Genomic DNA, 25977 nt, shown 5'->3' with positions numbered 1-25977 from the left:
TAGTATAATGGCTTGGTTAGAATGAGTTGTAGTGTGCAACGCAGGCAGACGCGCTCTGCAAATGTCTTTGCACTAGTGGGACTATAGCAAAGTCCAATAGCCACGTATAGGATGCCACTAGGTACACTGAGTGTTTGCTAGTATAATGGCTTGGTTAGAATGAGTTGTAGTGTGCAACGCAGGCAGACGCGCTCTGCAAATGTCTTTGCACTAGTGGGACTATAGCAAAGTCCAATAGCCACGTATAGGATGCCACTAGGTACACTGAGTGTTTGCTAGTATAATGGCTTGGTTAGAATGAGTTGTAGTGTGCAACGCAGGCAGACGCGCTCTGCAAATGTCTTTGCACTAGTGGGACTATAGCAAAGTCCAATAGCCACGTATAGGATGCCACTAGGTACACTGAGTGTTTGCTAGTATAATGGCTTGGTTAGAATGAGTTGTAGTGTGCAATGCAGGCAGACGCGCTCTGCAAATGTCTTTGCACTAGTGGGACTATAGCAAAGTCCAATAGCCACGTATAGGATGCCACTAGGTACACTGAGTGTTTGCTAGTATAATGGCTTAGTTATCAGTTGGAGTGTGCAGAGGACAAGAGGGTACAGTGGCAGGATTGTGGTGCTCTGGGTAGAGGAATGGAAGCCTGCCTTTCTATTCCCTCCTAATGGTGAAATGCAGGTAGGAAATCCCTGACCTGGGCTACACAGACGCTGTTGCTGTTTGCAGGACCTGTCACCTATGGCTCTCTGACCCTGCCGGTTGGAGCCCTTAAAAGGACTGCTATAAAGTGCTCTCCCTAAGCTGTCTAACGCTGTGTATGCAGCGCATACAGCTGTATCGGCTATAGGACTCAGGAAGACGGAGCTGCGACAGTGATGTCTGACACCAAAGACGCAGAAGGCAGATAATGGCGTCCGTGAAGAAAATGTCCGGTTTTATAATGCAGGGACATGTGACATGCAGATCCTATCACACATGCCGTTGCTTCTCTGGCTCAAAGTCCACTTAGCTGTGTGTGTGTCTGGGATTGGCTGACATGCTGGCCCGCCCCACAAGACGCGCGCGCTTAGGGAAGGAAGACAAGAAAAAAAAAAAAAAAAAATGGCGATCGCCATTATAGAAACAGCAGTGATCTGAAGGCGCTGTTCACGCACACTATACACTGAAATGTGATAATAGTTTGATTCACAGAGTGACTTACACTATTACAGCAGAAACCAAGCTATGATTTAGCTGTTTTTTGGCTGCTAGAACCGTTCTCGAACGTTTCTAGAACTACCGAGCTTTTGCAAAAAGCTCGAGTTCTAGTTCGATCTAGAACATGCCCCAAAATCACTCGAGCCGCGAACTGGAGAACCACGAACCACGAACCGCGCTCAACTCTACTCATCACTAGTGGCTATGCATTACAGAGCTATGATTCCTAAACCCTTTCTCCGATTTGGATGTGAAAACTCTCATATTGCAGCTGGGAGTGTGCACTTTCAGCCCATATTATATATATAATTGTATTTCTGAACATGTTTTTGTAAACAGCTAAAATAACAAAACTTGTGTCACTGTCCAATATTTCTGGACCTAACTGTATGCCCAGGAGTGTGAGGGACCCACTTGGGTGCAGAGGTACGAGAAGGAATTATCCCCCTGACCCCTGTAGAGCCACCCATGATGCCCACCAACATGTAAACCGCCCGACATGACACAGGGTAGTGTCCTGAGTGTGTCGCGCTATGGGAAGACCTCTGGCGAGTCTGGAACCAGAAGGTCACAATGCCTAATTGTTCACAGGTTTACAACTTATATTTGAGTAAATATACTTTTTTTCAGTGCTGTAGGTGTTAAGAACTCATTCCTATCTGGCTGTCCTTTGTAACCTTAATGTTAGGTGCAGCTCTTTTGTGACCAAACTGCTTCGCAATAAAAAGTCAGGCGTTTTCCTTGTTGTGTCTATTTTCCTTTTGTCTGTCTCCCCTACCTTGTATTATATTATTACAGTGGTGAGATTAGTGTTGTCACCGACCTTCTCACAAGCCAGGGTGAGTTCAGGGCGAGCAAGGGTTTAGGCATGTGATGGCGATAAGAGGAAGGACTACTATAGGGATGTTAGGGAGCATAGGGAACAGACTCAGGTGAGGTTAGGAGGTGTCCCCTCTCCCTATGGTCAGAGTCTTCCTTCTATACCATTCCCATTGTTTCCCTTGTATTGTGCTGCACGCTGAATGTCTGTATGCTCTGAAGTGACAGGTAGGTAGCAGAAGTATATTAGGAAAGTGTAATTTAGTAAGAGTTATGACATATGAAAGGGGGAGACATTAATAGTGGAATACCTCTTTAATGCAGAAGGAACATAGGTTATTGCAATGTGCTGATGATTAGTGATGAGTGGGCAATACCATGCTCGGGTGCTCGGTACCCATAATAAGCATTTGAATGCATGGATGGGCGTGACTCGAGTACCTGAGTATAATGGAAGTCAATGGGAAACTCAAGCATTTTTTCTGGAAGATTTCCAGGAAAAATGCTATAGTTCTCCATTGACTTCCATTATACTAGGGCATTCGAGTCATGACCATCCAAATGCTTGTTACAAGTACTGAGCACCAGAGCATGGCACTGCCCGCTCATCACCACTAACAGTGTCATTGCCCCCTCCACTGACAGAATGAATACAGTTAGGTCCAGAAATATTTGGACAGTGACACAATTTTCGCGAGTTGGGCTCTGCATGCCACCACATTGGATTTGAAATGAAACCTCTACAACAGAATTCAAGTGCAGATTGTAACGTTTAATTTGAAGGTTTGAACAAAAATATCTGATAGAAATTGTAGGAATTGTACACATTTCTTTACAAACACTCCACATTTTAGGAGGTCAAAAGTAATTGGACAAATAAACCAAACCCAAACAAAATATTTTTATTTTCAATATTTTGTTGCGAATCCTTTGGAGGCAATCACTGCCTTAAGTCTGGAACCCATGGACATCACCAAACGCTGGGTTTCCTCCTTCTTAATGCTTTGCCAGGTCTTTACAGCCACAGCCTTCAGGTCTTGCTTGTTTGTGGGTCTTTCCGTCTTAAGTCTGGATTTGAGCAAGTGAAATGCATGCTCAATTGGGTTAAGATCTGGTGATTGACTTGGCCATTGCAGAATGTTCCACTTTTTTGCACTCATGAACTCCTGGGTAGCTTTGGCTGTATGCTTGGGGTCATTGTCCATCTGTACTATGAAGCGCCGTCCGATCAACTTTGCGGCATTTGGCTGAATCTGGGCTGAAAGTATATCCCGGTACACTTCAGAATTCATCCGGCCACTCTTGTCTGCTGTTATGTCATCAATAAACACAAGTGACCCAGTGCCATTGAAAGCCATGCATGCCCATGCCATCACGTTGCCTCCACCATGTTTTACAGAGGATGTGGTGTGCCTTGGATCATGTGCCGTTCCCTTTCTTCTCCAAACTTTTTTCTTCCCATCATTCTGGTACAGGTTGATCTTTGTCTCATCTGTCCATAGAATACTTTTCCAGAACTGAGCTGGCTTCATGAGGTGTTTTTCAGCAAATTTAACTCTGGCCTGTCTATTTTTGGAATTGATGAATGGTTTGCATCTAGATGTGAACCCTTTGTATTTACTTTCATGGAGTCTTCTTTTTACTGTTGACTTAGGGACAGATACACCTACTTCACTGAGAGTGTTCTGGACTTCAGTTGATGTTGTGAACGGGTTCTTCTTCACCAAAGAAAGTATGCAGCGATCATCCACCACTGTTGTCATCCGTGGACGCCCAGGCCTTTTTGAGTTCCCAAGCTCACCAGTCAATTCCTTTTATCTCAGAATGTACCCAACTGTTGATTTTGCTACTCCAAGCATGTCTGCTATCTCTCTGATGGATTTTTTCTTTTTTTTCAGCCTCAGGATGTTCTGCTTCACCTCAATTGAGAGTTCCTTAGACCGCATGTTGTCTGGTCACAGCAACAGCTTCCAAATGCAAAACCACACACCTGTAATCAACCCCAGACCTTTTAACTACTTCATTGATTACAGGTTAATGAGGGAGACACCTTCAGAGTTAATTGCAGCCCTTAGAGTCCCTTGTCCAATTACTTTTGGTCCCTTGAAAAAGAGGAGGCTATGCATTACAGAGCTATGGTTCCTAAACCCTTTCTCCGATTTGGATGTGAAAACTCTCATATTGCAGCTGGGAGTGTGCACTTTCAGCCCATATTATATATATAATTGTATTTCTGAACATGTTTTTGTAAACAGCTAAAATAACAAAACTTGTGTCACTGTCCAAATATTTCTGGACCTAACTGTACATGGTGTAGAATTACATCATGAAGGAAGTTTGTGAAGTTAAGTTTTCTTTGTGAATATGTTGTCCTTAGGTGTGTCAAATTTTCAAAGTGTTCCAAAATGTTTGAGAAATAAGGCACATTTTTAGATACAGCTCAATCAAGAGGTGTTTCTTCATTTTAATCCTCACTAGCAGTGTGAGAGCTCAGTTTAAGTAGGACTGTGAAGAAGGCGCATAGCGCTGAAACATGGAGTCCATTGCTGGATTGCATATTAGTTGTTTGGAGTTCCTCACATATTTGTCATAATATTTTAAATGTATTAATAAAGAAGATTTGTTCAATTATTTGGTGAAAATTCATCCTTTCGCTGGATCACATCTCTCCAAATCTTACATATATATATATATGTATATATACATATATATATATATATATATATATATATACCGTATTTTTCTCTTTATAAGACGCACTTTTGTGTGGGTACGGAAGGAGTGCTATATGAATTTTGGAGAGCCATTGTGGCTGGAATAGATTGCAGATGTTATGTTACATTTGACAAACCCCTGACATGCCAAAATAGCATAAACCTCCACAAAAGGGACCCCATTTTAAAAACTGTACCCCTAAATAAATGTATCTATGGTTGCAGTAGGCATGTTGACACCACGTGTGTGACACAAAATGTTATACTATTGGGCGATGAAGAAAAAATAATTACCGTATTTTTCGCTTCATAAGACGCACTTTTGTTCCCCCAAATTTTGGGGGAAAGTAGGGGGTGCGTCTTATAGACCGAATATACGGGGGGTGTACATATATATATGTATATATATATATATATATATATATACATATATATATATATATATATATATATATATATGTATATATATATATACATATATATATACATATATATATATATATATATATATATATATATACATATATATATATATACTGCAGGGTCCGCTCTGGAGCAGTGCTGGGGCAGGTGACAGCTGCGAGCGGCAGCGTTTGATCTGCTGCTCCCGCTCATATAATATGCACAGCCGCTGTCCATCAGCAGCGTGGTGCTGAAACTGCATCACGCTGAGAGGCTGGGGCAGCGGGGCATATTATATCTGCCTGCGCCTTCCTTTGATCGCACATGATCCCCCCTGTGTTAGATATGACCCCCGTGCTGCTGCCTATAGTAATATAAAAAAAAGCTTTACTTACCTCCAGCGCTGATCTCCGGTCTCCTGCTGCTGCTGTCTGTGATAAGGCACGCAGAGATGATATCACTCTGCTGTACAGATCACATGACCGGCTGCAAGAACCAGGAAGTAAGGAAGCCGGAGCTCAATTGCGAGGTGGGAGACACTGAAGGACAGCGCTGAGAAGGTAAGGAAAGAGTGTTTTATTTTATTATGGGCAGCAGCATGGGGGCATATCTAACACAGGGGAGATGTGCCATCTATAGGGGCCATGGGCAGCTGTATGGGGGCCATATCTAACAGGGGAGATGTGCCATCTATAGTGGCCATGGGCAGCAGTATGGGGGCCAAATCAAACACAGGGGAGATGTGCCATCTATAGGGGCAATGGGCAGCACACATGGGGGGCATATCAAACACAGGGGAGATGTGCCATCTATAGGGGCCATGGGCAGCACACATGGGGGGCATATCTAACACAGGGGAGATGTGCCATCTATAGAGGCCATGGGCAGCACACATGGGGGGCATATCTAACACAGGGGAGATGTGCCATCTATAGTGGCCATGGGTAGCACACATGGGGGCCATATCTAACAGGGGAGGTGTGCCATCTATAGTGGCCATGGGCAGCACACATGGGGGCCATATCAAACACAGGGGAGATGTGCCATCTATAGTGGCCATGGGCAGCACACATGGGAGCCATATCTAACACAGGGGAGATGTGCCATCTATAGTGGCCATGGGCAGCACACTTGGGGGCATATCTAACACAGGGGAGATGTGCCTTCTATAGTGGCCATGGGCAGCACACATGGGGGCCATATCTAACACAGGGGAGATGTGCCATCTATAGGGGCCATGGGCAGCACAGGGGGACGTGTCCCAGCACAAGGGGGCTATATTCAATATAAGGGGGCCATATCCAGATTAAGGGGGGCTAATTTTAGGATGGGGGGCTATGAGGGACATATACCCTGTATGATTTGTTAGACGGACACTAGCATTATAAAATGGAGCCCATTTAACATTAAGAAAACAAAAATTCTCTTTTCCTTCACCAAATTTGAGGGTGCGTCTTATAATCAGGTGCATCTTATAAAGCGAAAAATACGGTGTATATATATATATATATATATATATATATTATATAATTGCTGGTAACTATGATTTATGCTGTATACTCACGTTTTTCCCTTTTAGAATCTCAACAAACCTGTGAAAACATAATATACAGACCAAGAATTTTCTTTCCAAGTAGTAAATATTTATAAGAACTTTTACATGCTGCAGTTATGATAAAGGATTGCTGTTGCTAATTCTATAGAAAACATTTAAAATGTTCAGCTCACTTATTTAAGGTATTTAAGGCTAATTCTAATAGGTAAGACATAGTCTGCCATACTAGGATCTTCAATTATACTTGTACGAGATTTGACTTAAGGCTTTGATTTTTTTAAGAGTCGGCGCTAACCATCTCTATGGGCAGTGTTTAGTATTAGCTCCGCCTCATTCAAGGGAACATGGCTGAGCTCTAAACATACTCTTCTATTCAAATATAAGAATCGAGATTTATGACATTAACTCTGTAAGCACATAATAACTGTTCAAACCAAGTACAATCGGTCAGTGCACCCTTGGTGTGGCCAAATGCGTGTCTCTCCAGATCCCAAAGCATAATAAATGTGGGATTTAAAGAAATAAAATATTCCCCTCGCTGCCAACCTGCCTGGCCCCCAATATTGCTTACTGCCCATCATCTGATCCTCCATGACTCTTTTTTTAGCTTTCACGTGCAGCATCTCCGGTGTCTTTACACTACCCTGGGATTTCTGGCCAGGCCTTGAACATTCCTGTATGATGTACCGTCATGGGGCACATTATTACATCACAACATCATGACGTACACTGGTAACCTTACAGTGTGCAGCTACCTCCAAGGCCAAAGTGGCCATAAGTCCAGAGAGATGACACCAGAGATGCGGCAAACTATGGCAGAAAGAAAAGGCGCAGATGGCAGGCTATGAGCAGCCTAGATGGTTAGATGAGCTAGGTGAGCAGTGAAGGGAGAACTATTTTATTTTTTATTTTAACCTTTTGCTGACCATTTACAGTTCTTACTTATCTTTATCCCATCTCTCTTCAACCATATTATATTGTGGATAAAAAAAAAAGGAAAAGAAAAAAAAAACAGAATACTCAGTGGAGCAATGATAATAAAATAAGTCCAACAATTTGTCACTTTTGACCTAGTGACAGGTGCTCTTTAATATAGCACTCTATGGGCCTGATTCATGAAAGTTTTTACACTAGGTTTCTGGTATAAAAAGCTTTGAAAGGTCAGATAAATTTGGTGCATCTTGAGCCTGTGCTAGAATTATGTGACTTTCAGCATTCTCACACTGTTTTCGGTCACCTCTGACATAGTGGGCATAGCTGGAGTGGGAAGCGGGCATGACAACCACCCCTCATCAAATCATGATATTTGGTGGCATTCGCTACTCCACAAATCTTACACCAGCAGGGACAGGAGTAAGATTACTGGTGAAGTGAACATGGAAGTGGGTGCCACTTCTCCAACAGTCTTGATTTATGAAGAGGTTGACTCCTCTCTATGAATAAGAATGTCTGACTCAAGCACGACCCCTCATCAACAGAGGCGTGAACAACCCTGGTCTTGATCAATTAGGCCCAATGTGATCAGCTTTAGATGTCCTAATGTTAGATGTTGCCGCTCTTACGACTTTCTTTTGTAAAGCAGCTCCCCTAAATCGTGAGGCAGTACTGTAAGTAATTGTAAAAGAAGAACTTTTATAGTACCTTTCTGTTTCCTTAATAGAGTCTTCAGTAGTTTCACAATATTTTTCATATGCATCATTACGATCCATGCAGACTTTTCCAATAAATGCTCTTTGACCATACCGACCTGTAGAAACATAGAGACACAATTATCAGCTATTACTAGACACATTGTTTCTTATAAAGAACTTGTGATTTTGTTGAGGTAAATGTGGCTAAGAGAAGGACCTCCCTATACTTGCATAGCTTTTTGCATGATGATGGGGTCAGTTATTGCAGAATGCCACAGCGAGCCTCTAAGGATTATTAGAAACTTTTTTTAACTAGTGACCACCTCAATTCTAATACTGAATATTTCAATATTCTGGAGTATAATAAGGATGAGTGCAATGCGAGAAAACATTGCATTGCACTCTGACCAATGTTATGCAATGTTACAGAGAAGATATGCGATCTTTTTCTCAACATCGGACATCGGACTGCGCTGATGAAATCTGAGATTAATCTCTCCCTCTTCTCCATATCTCTGATACGATTCTCGCATGCAAGAGAATCAGATCATAATGAGTAACACTCGGATCACGCTTACAGCAGAGCTTGAACCAAGTGTTAATCGCATATCACATCTGATGCTGTTGCATCAGATGTTATACGATAATGTGACCCCAGCCTAACCGTGATTAAGGTCCCCTTCATTTTCACACATCCGTGTTTTCACACGTACCATGTAAACATGTAAACTATAGAGAAATGTCTGTTTTTTAGCATCATCACAGTTGACAAGGGTCAATAGAAGTCTATGGGTCTGTGAAAAACATATACAGCATATGGATGACATCCTTGTGACATCTGTCTGCCGTCTGAGTGACACAGACTAGAATTAAATGCATTCAAATAATTACTGACTTTTTAGTGTTAATTTGCAAAGATGATAGAGATAGATACATAAATTTTATAGCTATTAACCAAATAAATAATAAAAAGAAAAAGATGATGTGGGCGTCCCCCCAATTTTGATAACCAGCAAAGGTAAAGCAGACAGCTAGGAACTGATGTCATCAGGCTGGGAAGGTCCATGGTTATTGGTCCCTTCCCAGCCTAAAAATAACAGCCTGCAGCCTCCAAAGAAGTGGCACATAACATTAGATGCAACAATTCTGGTGCTTTTCCTTGGCTCTTCCTGATTGCTTTGGTACATTGGCAATTGGGATAATGGTAGTTGGGGTTGATGTCAGCTGTGTAGTGTCAGCTGGCATCAAACTCTGGTGTTAGTAATGAAGAGGTGTCTATCAAAAACCCCCAATACTAACCCAGTAATCCAAAAAAAGATACATGCAAAAAATAATTTGTTTAAATAAACATTCTCCAAAACTTTCCCTCGTTTACCATTTTATAAAAAAAAAAACAAAAACATGTAGTCCAGGGAATCCACCGTAGACCACAAAATCCGTCTTAGCCAAAAAAGGATATCTAAAAAATACAAACGTTTGAATACAGAAAAATAAATCAAGATTCTTACCCTTGTTTACCACTTTATTCAAAAGAAAAAAATAATTCCAAGCTGGTCTGACATAGTCAAGAGATTCCGATGAAGAAAATCTATGGACCATCATTTTGACACTCCATAGAATTTGCCAATAGTCTATTCCAATGGGACCCAGTGTGGCTGATGAGCAGTGACATTGGTAATGTTATTACTCATCAGGTTTGCCGGGTCACCATGTCCCTCCGGGTCACGCTGCCCTGCATGAGACCCGGGGCTTTGACACTATGTCTCATCATGCCCTTATGTGTACGAGAAAAGTCACTGACATCTGAATGAGGCCATAAATAAATTGCATTTCCACTGTCTCACAGTGCTTTTGTATTGTTGGGACAGAACACAGGACGCAAACTGTGCCATCATAAATTACCTTTAAGGCCTCTTTCACACGTATCTGCCTCCGGTACGTGTTTGGCAGTTTTCTCACGAACCGGAGACACGTACGCACGTAGACCTATGTATTCCTATGGCTTTGGATACACGTAAGTATTTGCGCACGGAACGTGTGTCCATTCCGTACTGTCACGCTCCCCGGGTCCCCTGCTCTGCTCCCCGGCTCACCTGCCACGCTCCCCGCTCTCCAGCCTCCATTGCCCGCGCTTCCCAGGCCTCCTGGTCCCCGCTCCCGGCGCCCGTCGGCTTCCCAGCCCCAGCCCGGCTCTGCTGCTTCCTCCTCACAGCTTCCTGCTCTGGCTTCTGGCACCCGGGCCGCGCGCATGCGCATTAGGGCGCGCGCGCGGTCATTGACCCTTTCTTAAAGGGCCAGCGTCCACTGACAGGAAATGAAGCACACAGGTACAGGGTATAAAGGGGTTTAGTGTCCAAGTGGGCGGGGCCTGTTCTTCGTGTTTCCCAAGCTAGGAGTCAGGTCTCCTTGTGTTCCTGTGAGATACTCACCTCTCTCTCTTCTAGAGCCGATCCTGCCTTGCCATCCGGTCCTGCCGAATCCCGAACCCCGAACGCTGTCTATCTGCCATCCTGACAGTCCGTACCATCTCTGATCCCTACGGTGACCCGTCATCTCGCTCCAACGGTTCCGGACTCCGCCTGACATCATCTCGGCTTCCGAACCTGAGCTCCGTCACCCGGACTACCATCAGTGATTCCGTGGTCCCAGGGACTTCTCCATTATACTCGTGTGCACGGACTGTCCTGCTACCTGTAGTGCTCCAGCTACCGGACCCCTTACCATCATCAAGGAGTTCGGCCTAGTGGATCCACCTCCTGGGTCTGTCCGTCCACCTGGCCCTAACAGTAAGAACAGGCCATGGATCCCGCTGCAGCACTAGCAGCTTTACAGGAGGAACTCTCACGCCAGCGTGAGACTCAGACCCGCATGCTGCAATTCATGTCTTCTGTGGACGCCCGCCTGAACACGCTACAAGCGTCAGTTACATCTTCAGCATCTCGGGCTTCCACTAGTCAATCCATGGCTCCAGCTCCCGTGGCAGCCTCTTCGGATGCTTCCAGACTTCGTTTGGCCTCACCACCCCGGTACGCCGGAGATCCCAAGACCTGCAGGGGATTCATAAACCAATGTTCCCTCCATTTCACGCAGCTGCCGCATTTGTTTGTCTCCGACCAAGCCAAGGTCGCCTTCATCATGTCCCATCTAGAAGGTGAGGCACTGGCGTGGATGAACCCCTTGTGGGAAAGGGAGGATCCGGTGACCAAGAACATCCAGGAGTTCCTGCAGGCTTTTCGTGGCACCTTTGACGAGCCCGGACGCGCCTCCGCGTCTGCCTCATCTCTTCTCCGGTTACGTCAGGGGACTCTGACGGTGGGTCAATACGCCATCCGTTTTCGCACCTTGGCTTCGGAACTCGGGTGGAACAACGAGGCCCTAACCGCCGCCTTCTGGGAAGGACTCTCGGGTCGAATCAAAGATGAGCTGGCTGGTCGTGACGTACCGTCCACCCTGGATGCCCTGATTACCCTAGCGACTCGAGTGGACATTCGCTTTCAGGAGCGATCCAAAGAGGTGTCCCGTGAGAGACGTCCGGTACGGCATTCCTCTCCTCCGCAGAAGCCCGCTGTACTCCAGTCAGCGGCATCTGGTGTCTCCGTCCACGAGCCCATGCAGATCGACCGTGTGCGGCAGTCTGAACAACGTCGAGCAGAGCGGCTCACCAAGGGCCTCTGCTTCTACTGCGGAGAGGGCACACACCTGCTACGCTCCTGTCCAGAGAGGCCGGGAAACTCCAAAGCCTAGGGTTGGTAGGAGAGGCCACCCTAGGTGCTGGGACTCTCTCAGACCCGGTTACATGGACTGTGCAAGTGACAACGGGAGAGACGCGGTTCACGGCTGAGGCGTACCTCGATTCTGGGGCAGCAGGCAATTTCATCCAGCAGGCCACGGTGGACAAGTACCAGGTGCCTGTTACTCCACTCGACAAACCCCTCGTGATAGCCTCTGTGGATGGGAGACCCCTCTCTGACACCATCTCCTGGATCACCAGGCCGGTCGAACTGCGTATCGGTGACCTGCACACCGAGAACATCGCTCTCTACGTCCTCCCACACATGTCCCATCAAATCCTGCTGGGACTTCCCTGGTTACGGACACACGAACCATCAGTCAGCTGGGGCGCTGGTGAAATCACCCGATGGGGCTCTTCTTGCCATGAGAACTGTCTGAAGACCATACAACCCATCCGGCGACCTCCGGTTCCAGAGTCCCTACCGGGACTGCCCTCGGCCTATTGGTCCTTCGCGGACGTCTTTGATAAAAAGGAGTCAGAGGTACTTCCGCCACATCGTCCTTATGATTGTGCCATCGACCTGCTCCCGGGAACTACACCACCTCGAGGACGGATATATCCACTGTCTCCAGCTGAAACAAGGGCCATGTCTACTTACATCACAGAGAGCCTGGCAAGGGGATTCATTCGGAGATCCTCCTCTCCTGCTGGAGCAGGTTTTTTCTTCGTTAAGAAGAAAGAAGGCGACTTACGCCCATGCATAGACTACCGGGGATTGAACCAAATCACCGTGAAAAACAAGTACCCCCTGCCGCTCATCCCCGAATTGTTTGATCGGCTTAGAGGAGCTCGTGTGTTCACCAAGTTGGATCTTTGAGGTGCCTACAACCTGGTCCGCATCCGCTCTGGGGACGAATGGAAGACCGCGTTCAATACTCGCGATGGGCACTATGAATACTGCGTGATGCCCTTCGGCCTGTGTAACGCACCAGCAGTCTTTCAAGAATTGGTGAACGACGTTTTCCGGGACCTTCTCTACATCTGTGTGGTGGTGTATCTGGATGATATCCTTGTCTTCTCTCCGGACCTCCAGACCCACAGAGAGAACGTGCAGCTGGTTCTACAAAGACTGAGAGAGAATCGTCTGTACGCCAAGTACGAGAAGTGTGTCTTTGAGCAGTCTTCTCTCCCCTTCCTGGGGTACCTCATCTCCGATACCGGACTGCAGATGGATCCAAAAAAGGTCTCCTCCATTCTCAACTGGCCTCCTCCTTCTGGACTGAAGGCAATCCAACGCTTTCTGGGATTCGCCAACTATTACCGCCAGTTCATCCCTCACTTCTCTGCTCTGACTGCTCCTCTCTCCGCCTTGACCAAGAAGGGGGCTAATCCAAAGGACTGGTCACCTGCGGCCGACGCCGCGTTTGGCTCTCTGAAGCAGGCATTTGCCTCCTCTCCTCTACTCCACCGTCCGGAGTTAAACCGCCAGTTCACCTTGGAGGTGGATGCCTCCTCCTCGGGAGCCGGAGCAGTGCTCATGCAGAAGTCCTCCTCCGGGAAGATGGTGACTTGCGGTTTCTTCTCCAAGAGCTTCTCAGCGCCTGAACGCAACTACACCATCGGAGACCGAGAGCTATTAGCAGTCAAACTGGCTCTGGAGGAATGGCGCTATCTACTGGAAGGAGCAGTGTACCCCGTTATTATTTACACGGACCACAAGAACCTGGAATACCTGCGATCTGCTCAGCGACTGAACCCACGGCAAGCCAGGTGGTCCTTGTTCTTTGCCAGATTCGATTTCCAGCTCCATTTCCGACCCGCGGACAAGAATGTACGCGCTGATGCCTTGTCCAGGTCTTTCATGCCCAAGGAGCAGGAGGAGGAGACATCCCAACCAATCATCTGTCCTAGTAAAATCATTCCAGTGGCTCCTTTCACCCTGGCCCAGATACCGCCCGGGAAGACCTATGTCTCTGAGACTGACAGGAGAAAAGTGTTACACTGGGGCCATGCCTCGAAAACAGCCGGTCATGCTGGTCAGAAGAGAACTTGGAGTGCGATTGTACGTCATTACTGGTGGCCATCCCTTCGCACGGACGTTGCCTCTTTTGTCTCTGCCTGCTCCTCTTGTGCCAGGAACAAGACGCCCAAACATCTGCCATATGGCCGTCTTCTGCCTCTGCTTATACCCTCAGTTCCGTGGCAACACAATGCGATGGACTTTATTACGGACTTGCCATTGTCCTCCGGACACACAGTCATATGGGTCGTGGTGGATCGGTTCTCTAAAATGGCTCATTTCGTCCCTATGGCTGGACTGCCCTCTGCCCAGGAACTCACGGACGCCTATATACATCACATCTTCCGCTTGCATGGCTTTCCATCACACATTGTGTCCGACAGAGGAACTCAGTTCACCTCCCGCTTCTGGAGGGTTCTCTGCAAACATCTGGGAGTGACTCTGGACTTTTCTTCAGCCTACCATCCTCAGTCGAACGGCCAAGTGGAACGGGTCAATCAGATATTGACCTCCTTCTTGCGTCACTACGTCAACGCCCATCATGACGACTGGTCCACGCTTCTTCCTTGGGCTGAATTCTCCCATAATCACCATGTCAGTGAGTCCTCCTCCAGCTCTCCCTTCCATGTCGTTTACGGACTTCAGCCTACCGTCCCATTGCCTGTATCCTCTTCCTCGGATGTCCCTGCTGCTGATGCTGTAGCCCGTGACTTCACAACCATTTGGGACTCGGTTAAGGCGTCCCTTGCACGTGCCTCCCTGCGGATGAAGAGACACGCAGACAAGAGACGTCTGGACCCTCCGTGTTTCTCTCCAGGAGATCTCGTCTGGCTTGCTTCCAAGTACGTCCGATTGAAGCTACCATCCTACAAGCTGGGACCTCGCTACATCGGGCCGTTTATAGTTCTCAGCAAGATCAATGAGGTCTCCTACAAGCTACAGCTCCCGGTCACGATGAGGATACCCAACTCCTTCCACGTCTCCCTGCTCAAGCCGGTTGTCCTTGGTCCCTTCTCCGCTGCTGCCAGTTCGGCTCCTCCTCCTATTGCCGATGACGACATCTATGCGGTAAGGGATATCGTGGCCATGAAGACCGTACGGGGTCGACAGTTCTTCCTGGTGGACTGGGCAGGGTATGGTCCTGAGGATAGGTCCTGGGAGCCACGGGAGAATGTGGGCACTCCTCTGATCCGTGCCTTCCTGTCCCGGTTGCGGGGTGGGGGGCGTGGGGGGGGGTACTGTCACGCTCCCCGGGTCCCCTGCTCTGCTCCCCGGCTCACCTGCCACGCTCCCCGCTCTCCAGCCTCCATTGCCCGCGCTTCCCAGGCCTCCTGGTCCCCGCTCCCGGCGCCCGTCGGCTTCCCAGCCCCAGCCCGGCTCTGCTGCTTCCTCCTCACAGCTTCCTGCTCTGGCTTCTGGCACCCGGGCCGCGCGCATGCGCATTTGGGCGCGCGCGCGGTCATTGACCCTTTCTTAAAGGGCCAGCGTCCACTGACAGGAAATGAAGCACACAGGTACAGGGTATAAAGGGGTTTAGTGTCCAAGTGGGCGGGGCCTGTTCTTCGTGTTTCCCAAGCTAGGAGTCAGGTCTCCTTGTGTTCCTGTGAGATACTCACCTCTCTCTCTTCTAGAGCCGATCCTGCCTTGCCATCCGGTCCTGCCGAATCCCGAACCCCGAACGCTGTCTATCTGCCATCCTGACAGTCTGTACCATCTCTGATCCCTACGGTGACCCGTCATCTCGCTCCAACGGTTCCGGACTCCGCCTGACATCATCTCGGCTTCCGAACCTGAGCTCCGTCACCCGGACTACCATCAGTGATTCCGTGGTCCCAGGGACTTCTCCATTATACTCGTGTGCACGGACTGTCCTGCTACCTGTAGTGCTCCAGCTACCGGACCCCTTACCATCATCAAGGAGTTCGGCCCAGTGGATCCACCTCCTGGGTCTGTCCGTCCACCTGGCCCTAACACGTACTTACGTGTGTCCGTGTGTTTCTCACGCCGACATGTCCGTTTTCTCTCTGGCATCACGGGTGTCACATGGAACGCAAACGTGTCCCATGTAACACACACGGACCACACAGATGTGTTCTGTGTCACACGCACCGGAGAGAAGACATGTGCCTGTGAGAAAAAAAAACAAAACTTTACTCACCTTCTCCAGCCCTCCTGTCTCTGCCGCTGCTGTCACTTGCTGCCGACTGCTGCTAATTATGCTAATTGAATATTCACTTCACCGCGGCCGGAAGCAGCAGCAGCGGGGAGTCAGCAGGACCGGAGACCGAAGTACAGCACCACGGACAGCGACGCCAGGGACAGGTGAGTAGAAAGTTCCCGTTCTCCGTGTGTTATTACGGATAACACACGGAGAACACACGTAGGCCATAAACACGTCTCACGGAGGGCAAAATGCACTTCTGACACGTCCGTGAAAAACGTGCGTGGTTTTTCACGAACGTGTGAAAGAGGCCTAAAGATCATCATTTATCCATGGATTAAGAAGTGTAAGCTTATTGTAGAGAATGTGAAAAAATTATTCAGGCAAAGACGTGAGTTTAAATGGAAATTCAGATCTAGTTATGGGATCCTTACTTGTGATATCAGCCAGCACAATGGAAGCATCAGTATGTATTGTAGCAAAGTAACAAGCTGTTGTTGTACCGTTTTTCAATGTTCTTCTCTTTAAAAAGTAAAAATCAAAACCATAATTAATACACAAATTAAGTACTTTTACTAGTGGTGTTTCCAGCTTTAAATAATAAAGTGTACCACATTAATTTCTTTATAGATTTTAGTATTTTCAGTATTTTTGTAATATCATTTTTAAGTTAGATCTATATGAGATTCTCCTCAAAAGAGCTGCAAAAATGTATCCATGAAAACAATTAGAAACAGACCTGACAACTGAGATAACGAACAGAAAAAAAATGTATAAATTATGTAGACCTACCACGACTGAGTCATATATGTTCCTGGCAATTTCTACATCTGAGTATGTGTCTTCTGTTGGGAATGTAGTATGTGCCAACCATTCCAAAAGAGGCCTTTCCATTCCTGTTCCAATAAAGGCATACTGAGGTGCATGGATATGAGTGTCAATCATCCCTGGCATAAAGAACTCACTAAAAACATAAAGCATGATACATTATTAAAACAAGATACCATCCTATTTAATATGAAGAGCGGTCCATAAACTTACATAGACTGCTTAATATGAATGAGTACACCCCTTTGATAGTAACGTTTTAATCTACATCTCACTGAATACTAGATCATGTTCCAAAATTTTTGTCAAGCTGAGTTTCCTTGAATAGTGTTTTAACCCAGAAAATGGAAGTAATGTTAATAATATAACTTTCATTAAAAAATTCTTCAGTTTTATTCAAATTAATTGATGCAAAAGTTAATACACCCCACATCAATACCTACTACATCTAGTATTTTGTATGGCTTCCATGATCTTTAAGAACAGCACCAGGTTTTCTAGGCATGGAATGGACAAGTTGTGCAACATATTGCAACATTGTGCTAGTTTGTGTTGGTATATCCCATAAAATTCCAATAAAACACATTCAAATTTTGGTTTAAAGTGAATGTAACATGAAAAATGTGGAAAAGTTCATGGGGTGTGAATACTTTTCAAGGCACTTTATATAATATATGTGTTTTGAAAAGGAAGTAGGCTTCGAGTATTTGTGAAACAACACCTCCATTGTAATCACCATTGCAAACCTGTCACAAAATTAAAAAGGTATTTATAATTGATACCTACTTCTTGCCAAGTTCTTGAATGCTGCTTTCATCAAAACCCCATTTCTGAGCCAATATTGATTGTTTCTGGGCATCTTCAAAGAATAAAATCTAAAAGAAAAAACAAGGTGCACATTTGAACTTGTGGCATCAGTTTTACAGAATTTTTAGATTATTACTTTTGCTTGCATACTCTGTACATATAAATTCTATAACATACACACAACATGCTGAATATAAAGTATGTTATTGAAGACTATATAAGCATAGTACAGTTCATTGAGTATGTCAGACATTGGTGCAAACTATAGGACAGAGTCAACTTTCTATAATGGCAATGTACAGTATATGCAGGATGAGTTGTATTTTCATAAATCTTAGCTATCAGACCACTACGTCCAAAAGTGAAATGTCTAACATAGATAGAAATCAGCAAGAGCTGTGGAGCAGATTGATGTATAGATCTTGGAACTGCTTAAAGGGAACCTGTCAAAGAGATGTACCCCAATAATACTGTATAATATAATATAATATAGTAGGGGTGCTTTATCAGGCTCCCAAAAAAGTTTTTACTCATGCATTTATTACAAGTAATTGTTAACGTAGTTAGGAAAAAACAATGTTTAAAGGGAACCTGTCACCTACTTACCTGCAGTAGCATACATCTATCTATGTAAGAGAATAATAGAGGTAGGTCTCATAGACATCCTCTCAAAATTAGGTAGGAGGGCATCATACACGACCTGGAAATATTAAGAGCGAGGGTCACATGATGACCCTGTTGATATGGTGAAGGAAGAGGAGAAAGAGGACAAGAGAAAGAAGAAACTATGAACTATATACCCTTGTTTTCGTGGGAAGAGGTGCATGGGAATGCACAAGAAAAAAATAACATTTTAATTGGCTTTACATTCTGCTGCTGTCATCTGGTGGTGTGGAGAAGTTTGGGCCAATCTGGGGCTTGTTCATTTTGTAAGAGTCAGCCTACTAGCATTTTCAGTGGACAGGCAAATGCATCTATCAGTTATTATACCCCTGGCAGCACTAAATACACACACTGACAAAACGCTAGCAGCAGGGCAGGCCAGCACCTCTAATGCTTAGAGGGACAGTTCATGCCATGTGTCCAGCTTGGATATCCAATAGTTGTACGGCATAGAGGAATCACGAAGGATGCTAGAACAGTCGGCTAGGTACTCCTTCACCATCTGACAAAACGTTTCCCTGTTTGTCAGATTATTCCACGCATCAGAACCTGGGCTTTTGGAAAGTCTAATGAAACTATCCCAGATTTTTGATAGCATTCCCCTGCCTCTGTTGGACCTGGTGTGTGTCAGCCTCATCTCTCTTCCTTGGTTGTCCAAGGAATTATGACCTCTGCCGACAGCATTGTAAGATGGAAAAATGTTCTCCTAAATTTTCTAATAGGGCCTTCAAGTATTGCATTTTACTAGCTCACTCTGCAGCGGGAAGGAAAGATGGAAAGTTCTCTTTGTAGTGTGGGTCAAGAAGGGTGAACAGCAAGTAATCGGTGATGGCCAAAATGTGTTTAACGCAAGGGTGACTACAAAGGCAGCGAGATATATAGTCAGTCATTCATGCCAGACTTCTGACAGGCAAGACTTCCCTGTCCCCCACCAAGAGGACAACTCTCCATCTCCTCTTCCTACCTCTCCTTCTTTTCAGGCCATCCACCCTGAACAGACAAGAAGCTAGTGTTGGTAGTACCCTCTGTAATGCAGGCAACTTTTTCCTGTTCCTCATTATCACTCAATCTCAGCTGAAAAGATGAGATGAGGCTGGCGTGAGCAGTATTTCCCTGTGTACTTTCTTCCTTCATGTTCACCTGATCCGCATACAAAGCTTTCTCTTTAAATTTGAGCAGTGAGCATGTGAGTGGACACAAAAAGGATGATTACGTTGATTATGGCATCATCACCGTACATCATCATCTAGGTTGATTCCTCAAAGTTTCTGAGAACCTCCAGAGGCTGACCAGAATACCAATGCGTCTATTGTGGCTGGTAATCAACTACTGCCCTCTGCTGTTCCCAAAGCCTTGCCAACATATGTAATGATGAGTTCCAGCACATTGTCATGTCACAAGCCAGTTGGTGAGGTGGCACTTGCAAGCACTGCTGCAGCACTGCCAGACTCATGGCAGCTGTGGCTGACTTGCAAACATTTGTGCGCACACACAGCCCAAGTAGCTTAGACAAATCTGGGTAGGTTCTCAGTATCCGCTGAACCACTAAGCTGAGGATGTGAGCCGGACATGGTACTTGAGCCAGTTTACCAAGTTTCAGAGCCACCACCAGCTTACAGTCATTATCACACATGACCTTGCCAGGTTGTAGATTCAGCGGTGACAGATCTGTCTGTTCTGTTAGATCTTTCAAGAACTCTGTGGAAATGTTCTGTTTGTCACCTAAAGAAATGAATTTCAGCAGAGCCTGTTGCCGCTTCACTGAGGCAGTGCTCCAGTGCTTCCAGATGTGACTAATAAGGACGAAACTTCGGAGATGGAGGAGGAGAAGGTGCAGGGACTGGTATAGGAGCTGCAGGAAACTCGGAAGAAATTAACACCCTCAATTCTAGGCGTCGGTAGTACATGTTCCGTCCCAGGGTTTGACTCAGTGCCGGCCTCTACAGGGTTCACACAGTGTGTCGTCAGGGAAATGTAGCACCCCTGGCTACAAGTAAGTGCCCGGGTGTCAGTGATTAAGTGGACCATCCCTGTAACTGCATTAGTCAGGGCACAGGTGATGTAATGGGACATGTGCTTGTGTAAGGCAAGGATGACACAATGGAGAAATAGTGGCGGCTAGGGCCAGAGTACCGAGGATGGCTGCAGCGATGAGGTTGCGGAACTTCTCAATGACCACAAGCCTACACAGCAATATTTCCAGGGCAAGCACTCTGGAAATGTGGCCATTTACCATTTTGACCTGTGCATGGGTGGCTGCATATTTCTGCTTCCATTCCAAGGCCTGGGGTAGTGAAAGCTAAATGATCCACTGGGAAATGGAAGTGAATGTGGTTGCTGATAGGTTTTGCAAATGTGCAACAACAGGTGCAGGACAGAAACAGTCAGCCCCAGCATTCTGGACAGGGGATTGGCAAGTATGTAACACAGGGGACGAGGCAGTGGTTTCACCAACAGACAGTGATTGTGGACCCAGGTGTTTGGCCAACCTAGTTGGATGCTTTGGTGACATGTGGCTGAGCATGATGCTGGTGGTCAGGCTGGTAGTGGTCAGGCCCCTGATGATCTGTGTATGGCACAAGTTGCAAATCATCGTCTTCTTATCAGCTGCACTTTCTGTAAAAAAGTGCCAGACTGGGGAGCATCAAACCCTTGACCTGGGATTTTGCCAAGTGTGGTTATTCTGGGGAACAGTTGCCTACCTTCTCCTTCTGGCCACCTCACTGCCTCTTCCTACCTTTCATGGTGCTGCAGATCTCTCCTCCTCTGTGCAGCTATACTCGCTCTGCATGTCACCTTGCCAGGTTGGGTCAGTGACTTCATTGTCCACCATCTCGTCTTCCACTTCTGCACTCTGGTCCTCCTCCTGACTTGTTGACTTAACAACATGACTTGTTGGCAATGTATCTCATCATCATGAAAAATAAAATAAATAGATCCAGATCTTCACATCCAAGGTGCAATTTATTCATCCATTTTAGTGCACATTATGGCAGTTATATTATGCCGTGAAAACACTTTTCAATGCATTTCAATTGCCAGAGCAATCTTAGTCATGATAATTAAGCACACCTTATATAGTTTGTTGATGTCATTACACCACACCCCTTCTCATTACAGAGATTCATATCACCTGATTTAGTTAATTGGTAGTTGGCTCTCAAGCCTATACAGCTTGGAGTAGGACAACATGTATAAAAATTATCATGTGATCAAAATACTCATTTGCCTAATAATTCTGCAAACAGTGTAGCTGTTTCCTTTTGATTCTGCCTCACAAAAAGTGGAATAGAAAGTGATCAAAAAAAATTATATGGTCCAAAAGGGTGCCAATAAAAACTCCAACTTATCCCGTCAAAAAAAAAAAATCCTCCCCTGACTCTGTCGACATAAAAATAAAAAAAAACTATAGCATTCAAAATTTGGTGATGTAAAAAATTTTATTTTGGGAAAAATAGTGTGAAATTAGCACTACAAGGACTTATTTGCAATTTTTAGTTCTGCAAAAATTCATTGCGTTTAACTTTATGGGTGTTTTCCAAAGATAAAATGGTTACTATACTCGTAAATAAATTCCCCGAGAGGAGTCCGCAAACTATTCTAGAATAATCTCTGCTGTGGTGTAGCTAAATAATACTGTACAGTCGGGTTATTACCACATTTAGGAAACACATTATGGGACCTTTTTTACCTATTCCCCTTGTGAACATCTGAAATCTGAGTTTAAAACAACATTTTAGTGATAAAAATATACTGGATTTTTAACTTTATAAGACGCACCTGATTATAAGACGCACCCCCAAATTTGGTGAAGGAAAAGAGAATTTTTTTTTTTAATGTTCAATAGGGTCCATCTTATAATGCCAGTGTCCATCTAACAAATCATATAGGGTATATGTCCCTCATAGCCCCCCATCCTAAAATTAGCCCCCCTTAATCTGGATATGGCCCCCTTATATTGAATATAGCCCCCTTGTGCTGGGACACGTCCCCCTGTGCTGCCCATGGCCCCTATAGATGGCACACCTCCCCTGTGTTTGATATGGCCCCCATGTGTGCTGCCCATCGCCCCTATAGATGACACACCTCCCCTGTTTTAGATATGGCCCCCATGTGTGCTGCCCATGGCCACTATAGATGGCACATCTCCCCTGTGTTAGATATGCCCCCCATGTGTGCTGCCCATGGCCACTATAGATGGCACATCTCCCCTGTGTTAGATATGCCCCTCATGTGTGCTGCCCATGGCCACTATAGATGGCACATCTCCCCTGTGTTAGATATGCCCCCCATGTGTGCTGCCCATGGCCACTATAGATGGCACATCTCCCCTGTGTTAGATATGCCCCCCATGCTGCTGCCCATAATAAAATAAAACACTTTCCTTACCTTCTCAGCGCTGTAATCCCTGTGTCTCCCTCCTTGCAGTTGAGCTCCGAGTACTCCCTCCTCCACTTCCTGGTTCTTCCTGCCGGTCATGTGATCGGCACGGCAGAGTGATATCATTTCTGCGTGCCTTATCACGGACAACAGCAGCAGGAGACCGGAGATCAGCACTGGAGGTAAGTAAAGCTTTTTTTATTTTACTATGGGCAGCAGCACGGGGGCCATATCTAACACAGTGGAGATCATGTGCGATCAAAGGAGGGCGCAGGCAGATATAATATGCCCCGATGCCCCAGCCTCTCAGCGTGATGCAGTTTCAGCACCACGCTGCTGATGAACAGCGGCTGTGCATATTATATGAGCGGGAGCAGATCAAACGCTGCCGCTCGCAGCTGTCACCTGACCCAGCACTGCTCCAGAGCGGACCCTGCAGTATACATATATATATATATATATATATTTATATATATATAAATATATATATATATATATATATATATATATGTACACACCCCGTATATTCGGTCTATAAGACGCACCCCCTACTTTCCCCCAAAATTTGGGGGAACAAAAGTGCGTCTTATAAAGCGAAAAATACGGTAATTATTTTTTCTTCATCGCCCAATAGTATAACATTTTGTGTCACACACGTGGTGTCAACATGCCTACTGCAACCATAGATACATTTATTTAGGGGTACAGTTTTTAAAATGGGGTCCCTTTTGTGGAGGTTTATGCTATTTTGGCATGTCAGGGGTTTGTCAAATGTAACATAACATCTGCAATCTATTCCAGCCACAATGGCTCTCCAAAATTCATATAGCACTCCTTCCAAACCTTGCCGTGCACCCAAACAGTAGTTTTCCACCAAATATGGGGTTTTGGTGTACTCAAGAAAATTGCCCAACAAATTGTATGGTGCATTTTCTCCTGTTATACATGTGAAACTACAAAATTTGCGTCTGAAACAACATTTTTGTGGGAAAAATGGGATTTTTTATTTTCATAGCTCAATGTTGTAAAATTCGGTGAATCACCTGAGAGTTCAAGCTGCTCATCACATGTCCAGATATGTTCCCTGAGGGGCTAATTTCCAAAATGGGGTGACTTGGGGGTGTTACGGGAGGACCAGCAGATTAGGACCAGGGGGTATATATCCTAATCGCCAGTCGGGGCCCACCGTGCTCCAGATGACAAAGGAGCTGCTGGCACCTGAGGGTTAGGCGGAGAATATAGAGCTGGATGGCTCTGAGATAACCCAGGAACTCTGGGAACCGGTCACGTGTGTTGGGACACGTCACACCGGACGACAACCCGATTAGCGTTTTGGTGCACCTAGCGCTACACCAACCACGTGTGCAGGAAACACGTCAGGCCGGGTGGTAACCAGGTAGCGTTGACCGGAAGACCGCCACGAAAGCGCCCTGTCGGCCACGTGTGTAGGACACGTCAGGCCGAGCGGTCCTCTGATTAGCGTTTCTGGCCACCTCTCGACTGGCCACGTGTGTGTAGGACACGTCAGGCCAGATGGGTACACCAGTAGCGTTGACCGGGAAGCCGAGGAGGATAAAGAACACCCTGTTAACTCCACAGGGGTCCTGGGGTACGCTGTCCGTGCGCGTAGGGGAACCGGACAGGTGGCGCAGCAAATGCGTTGTCCGTGTGCGTAGGGGGCACAATCGGACAGGTGGCGCAGCAGGTGCGTTGTCCGTGTGCGTAGGGGGCACAATCGGACAGGTAGCACAGCAGTCGCAGCCCAGTTAACGCCACTGGGCTGCTATAGCAAGACTGGAACGGCAGGAGGGAAGCACGGCGCCTGACCCTGATGTGCCGCGCCACGAATCTTGGCGTGACAGGCACCGTTCGCCTAACCCTACCTACTGCTTCCCAACATAGGCTTATGCCGCAATGAGGCTCTAACATGGAGGTGTGCTCTGACTGAGCAAAAGTGAAGACTGCGCACCTCCATGTTGTCTCCAGCCCCTTTTATAACCTGGGTCCGCCCCAAACCTAGGGTGGAACCACCAAGGTCCAATAGCAGAGTGCCGTGTCATCAGTGACGTCACATGCGACCTATCCGGAACCGCCACGTCATTGATGACCTCATGGCAGCCACGCCCCAAACACTTCACCAGTCATCGTCTGACGACCAATACTGAGGTGCCAGATCATAGGGGCGGGCCTCTGCGAGCCAGTCCGGAGTTGCCACGTCATCAGGACACCTGACACCCTCTGCCCTATCAGGGCTTGCCACCTCACGGACATGCTCAGTGAGGTCCTTAGCGGACCTAGCCTCTGATGCACTATGTGCCTGAGCATGCCCAGTTGCCTGAGCAACAGGCTCAGAAAGCAGACTATCAGTTTGAGCATGCTCAGTAGGCACATCCCAGAACTTAGACACAGCACGAAGTCCAAGTACCTGTGCAAAGAGGCTGTTAGGGTTAATTGTGGGAGCATGCTCAGTAGCCTGAACTGAGGACTTAGTCTCAGACATAACACAATCAGGCTGAGCATGCTCACTAGGCAAAACACCGGGCTTAAACTCTGGCTGGGGTAAATCGGCGCACGCATACGCACTAGCCGCCTCTCCACACTTAGACGTGGTGGAAGGAACAGCCAACTGGACGACCCGAGGCACGGCCAAGAACGGCAGCCGGCGCCTGGGCGCAACAGGAACCCCAGCAGGCTGCTTGCGGCTATGGCGGCGCCGGTTCGTAACAGTACCCCCCCTCTAGCGGCCCTCCCACTCGAATGGTCTATAGTCGCCACAGATACCACTGAGCGACGGGCGGAAGATGGAGACATGCAGTGGGAGCTACAAGACTCACTCCACCGTGTAATCACCCCAGACGACCAGTCGATATGTGGGGAATGTTTCTTCAACCAAGGAATACCCAGCAGAATATCATCTGCACCCTTAGGGAGAACCAGAAATGAAATGGTCTCCCTATGCCCAGATGACATGGCAAGGGTAATGGGCACTGTCCGCTGGTGAATTACCTTGGGCAACAAGGACCCATCCAATACACGGACTTTCACTGGCCTTGGCATTTGCACCAGT

General features: G+C 46.6%; 1 protein-coding gene across 1 annotated transcript in view; it reads right to left on the bottom strand.

Moving 5' to 3' along the window:
- GDA (guanine deaminase) overlaps positions 1–25977 on the bottom strand; it is a 91641-nt gene that overhangs the window by 35960 nt on the left and 29704 nt on the right. Inside the window, exons 2-6 of the mRNA XM_075317962.1 lie at positions 17847–17935; positions 17025–17196; positions 16667–16754; positions 8329–8434; positions 6697–6724 (exon numbers count right to left, since the gene is read on the bottom strand). Coding sequence (XP_075174077.1) covers positions 6697–6724; positions 8329–8434; positions 16667–16754; positions 17025–17196; positions 17847–17935 — 483 coding nt within the window. The remainder of the gene's footprint in view (positions 1–6696; positions 6725–8328; positions 8435–16666; positions 16755–17024; positions 17197–17846; positions 17936–25977) is intronic.

This window comes from Anomaloglossus baeobatrachus, chromosome 1 (assembly GCF_048569485.1).
Source record: "Anomaloglossus baeobatrachus isolate aAnoBae1 chromosome 1, aAnoBae1.hap1, whole genome shotgun sequence".
Lineage (NCBI taxonomy): Eukaryota > Metazoa > Chordata > Amphibia > Anura > Aromobatidae > Anomaloglossus > Anomaloglossus baeobatrachus.
The sequence above is the reverse complement of the archived record's forward strand: the minus strand, read 5'-3'. Positions and strand labels throughout refer to the sequence as shown.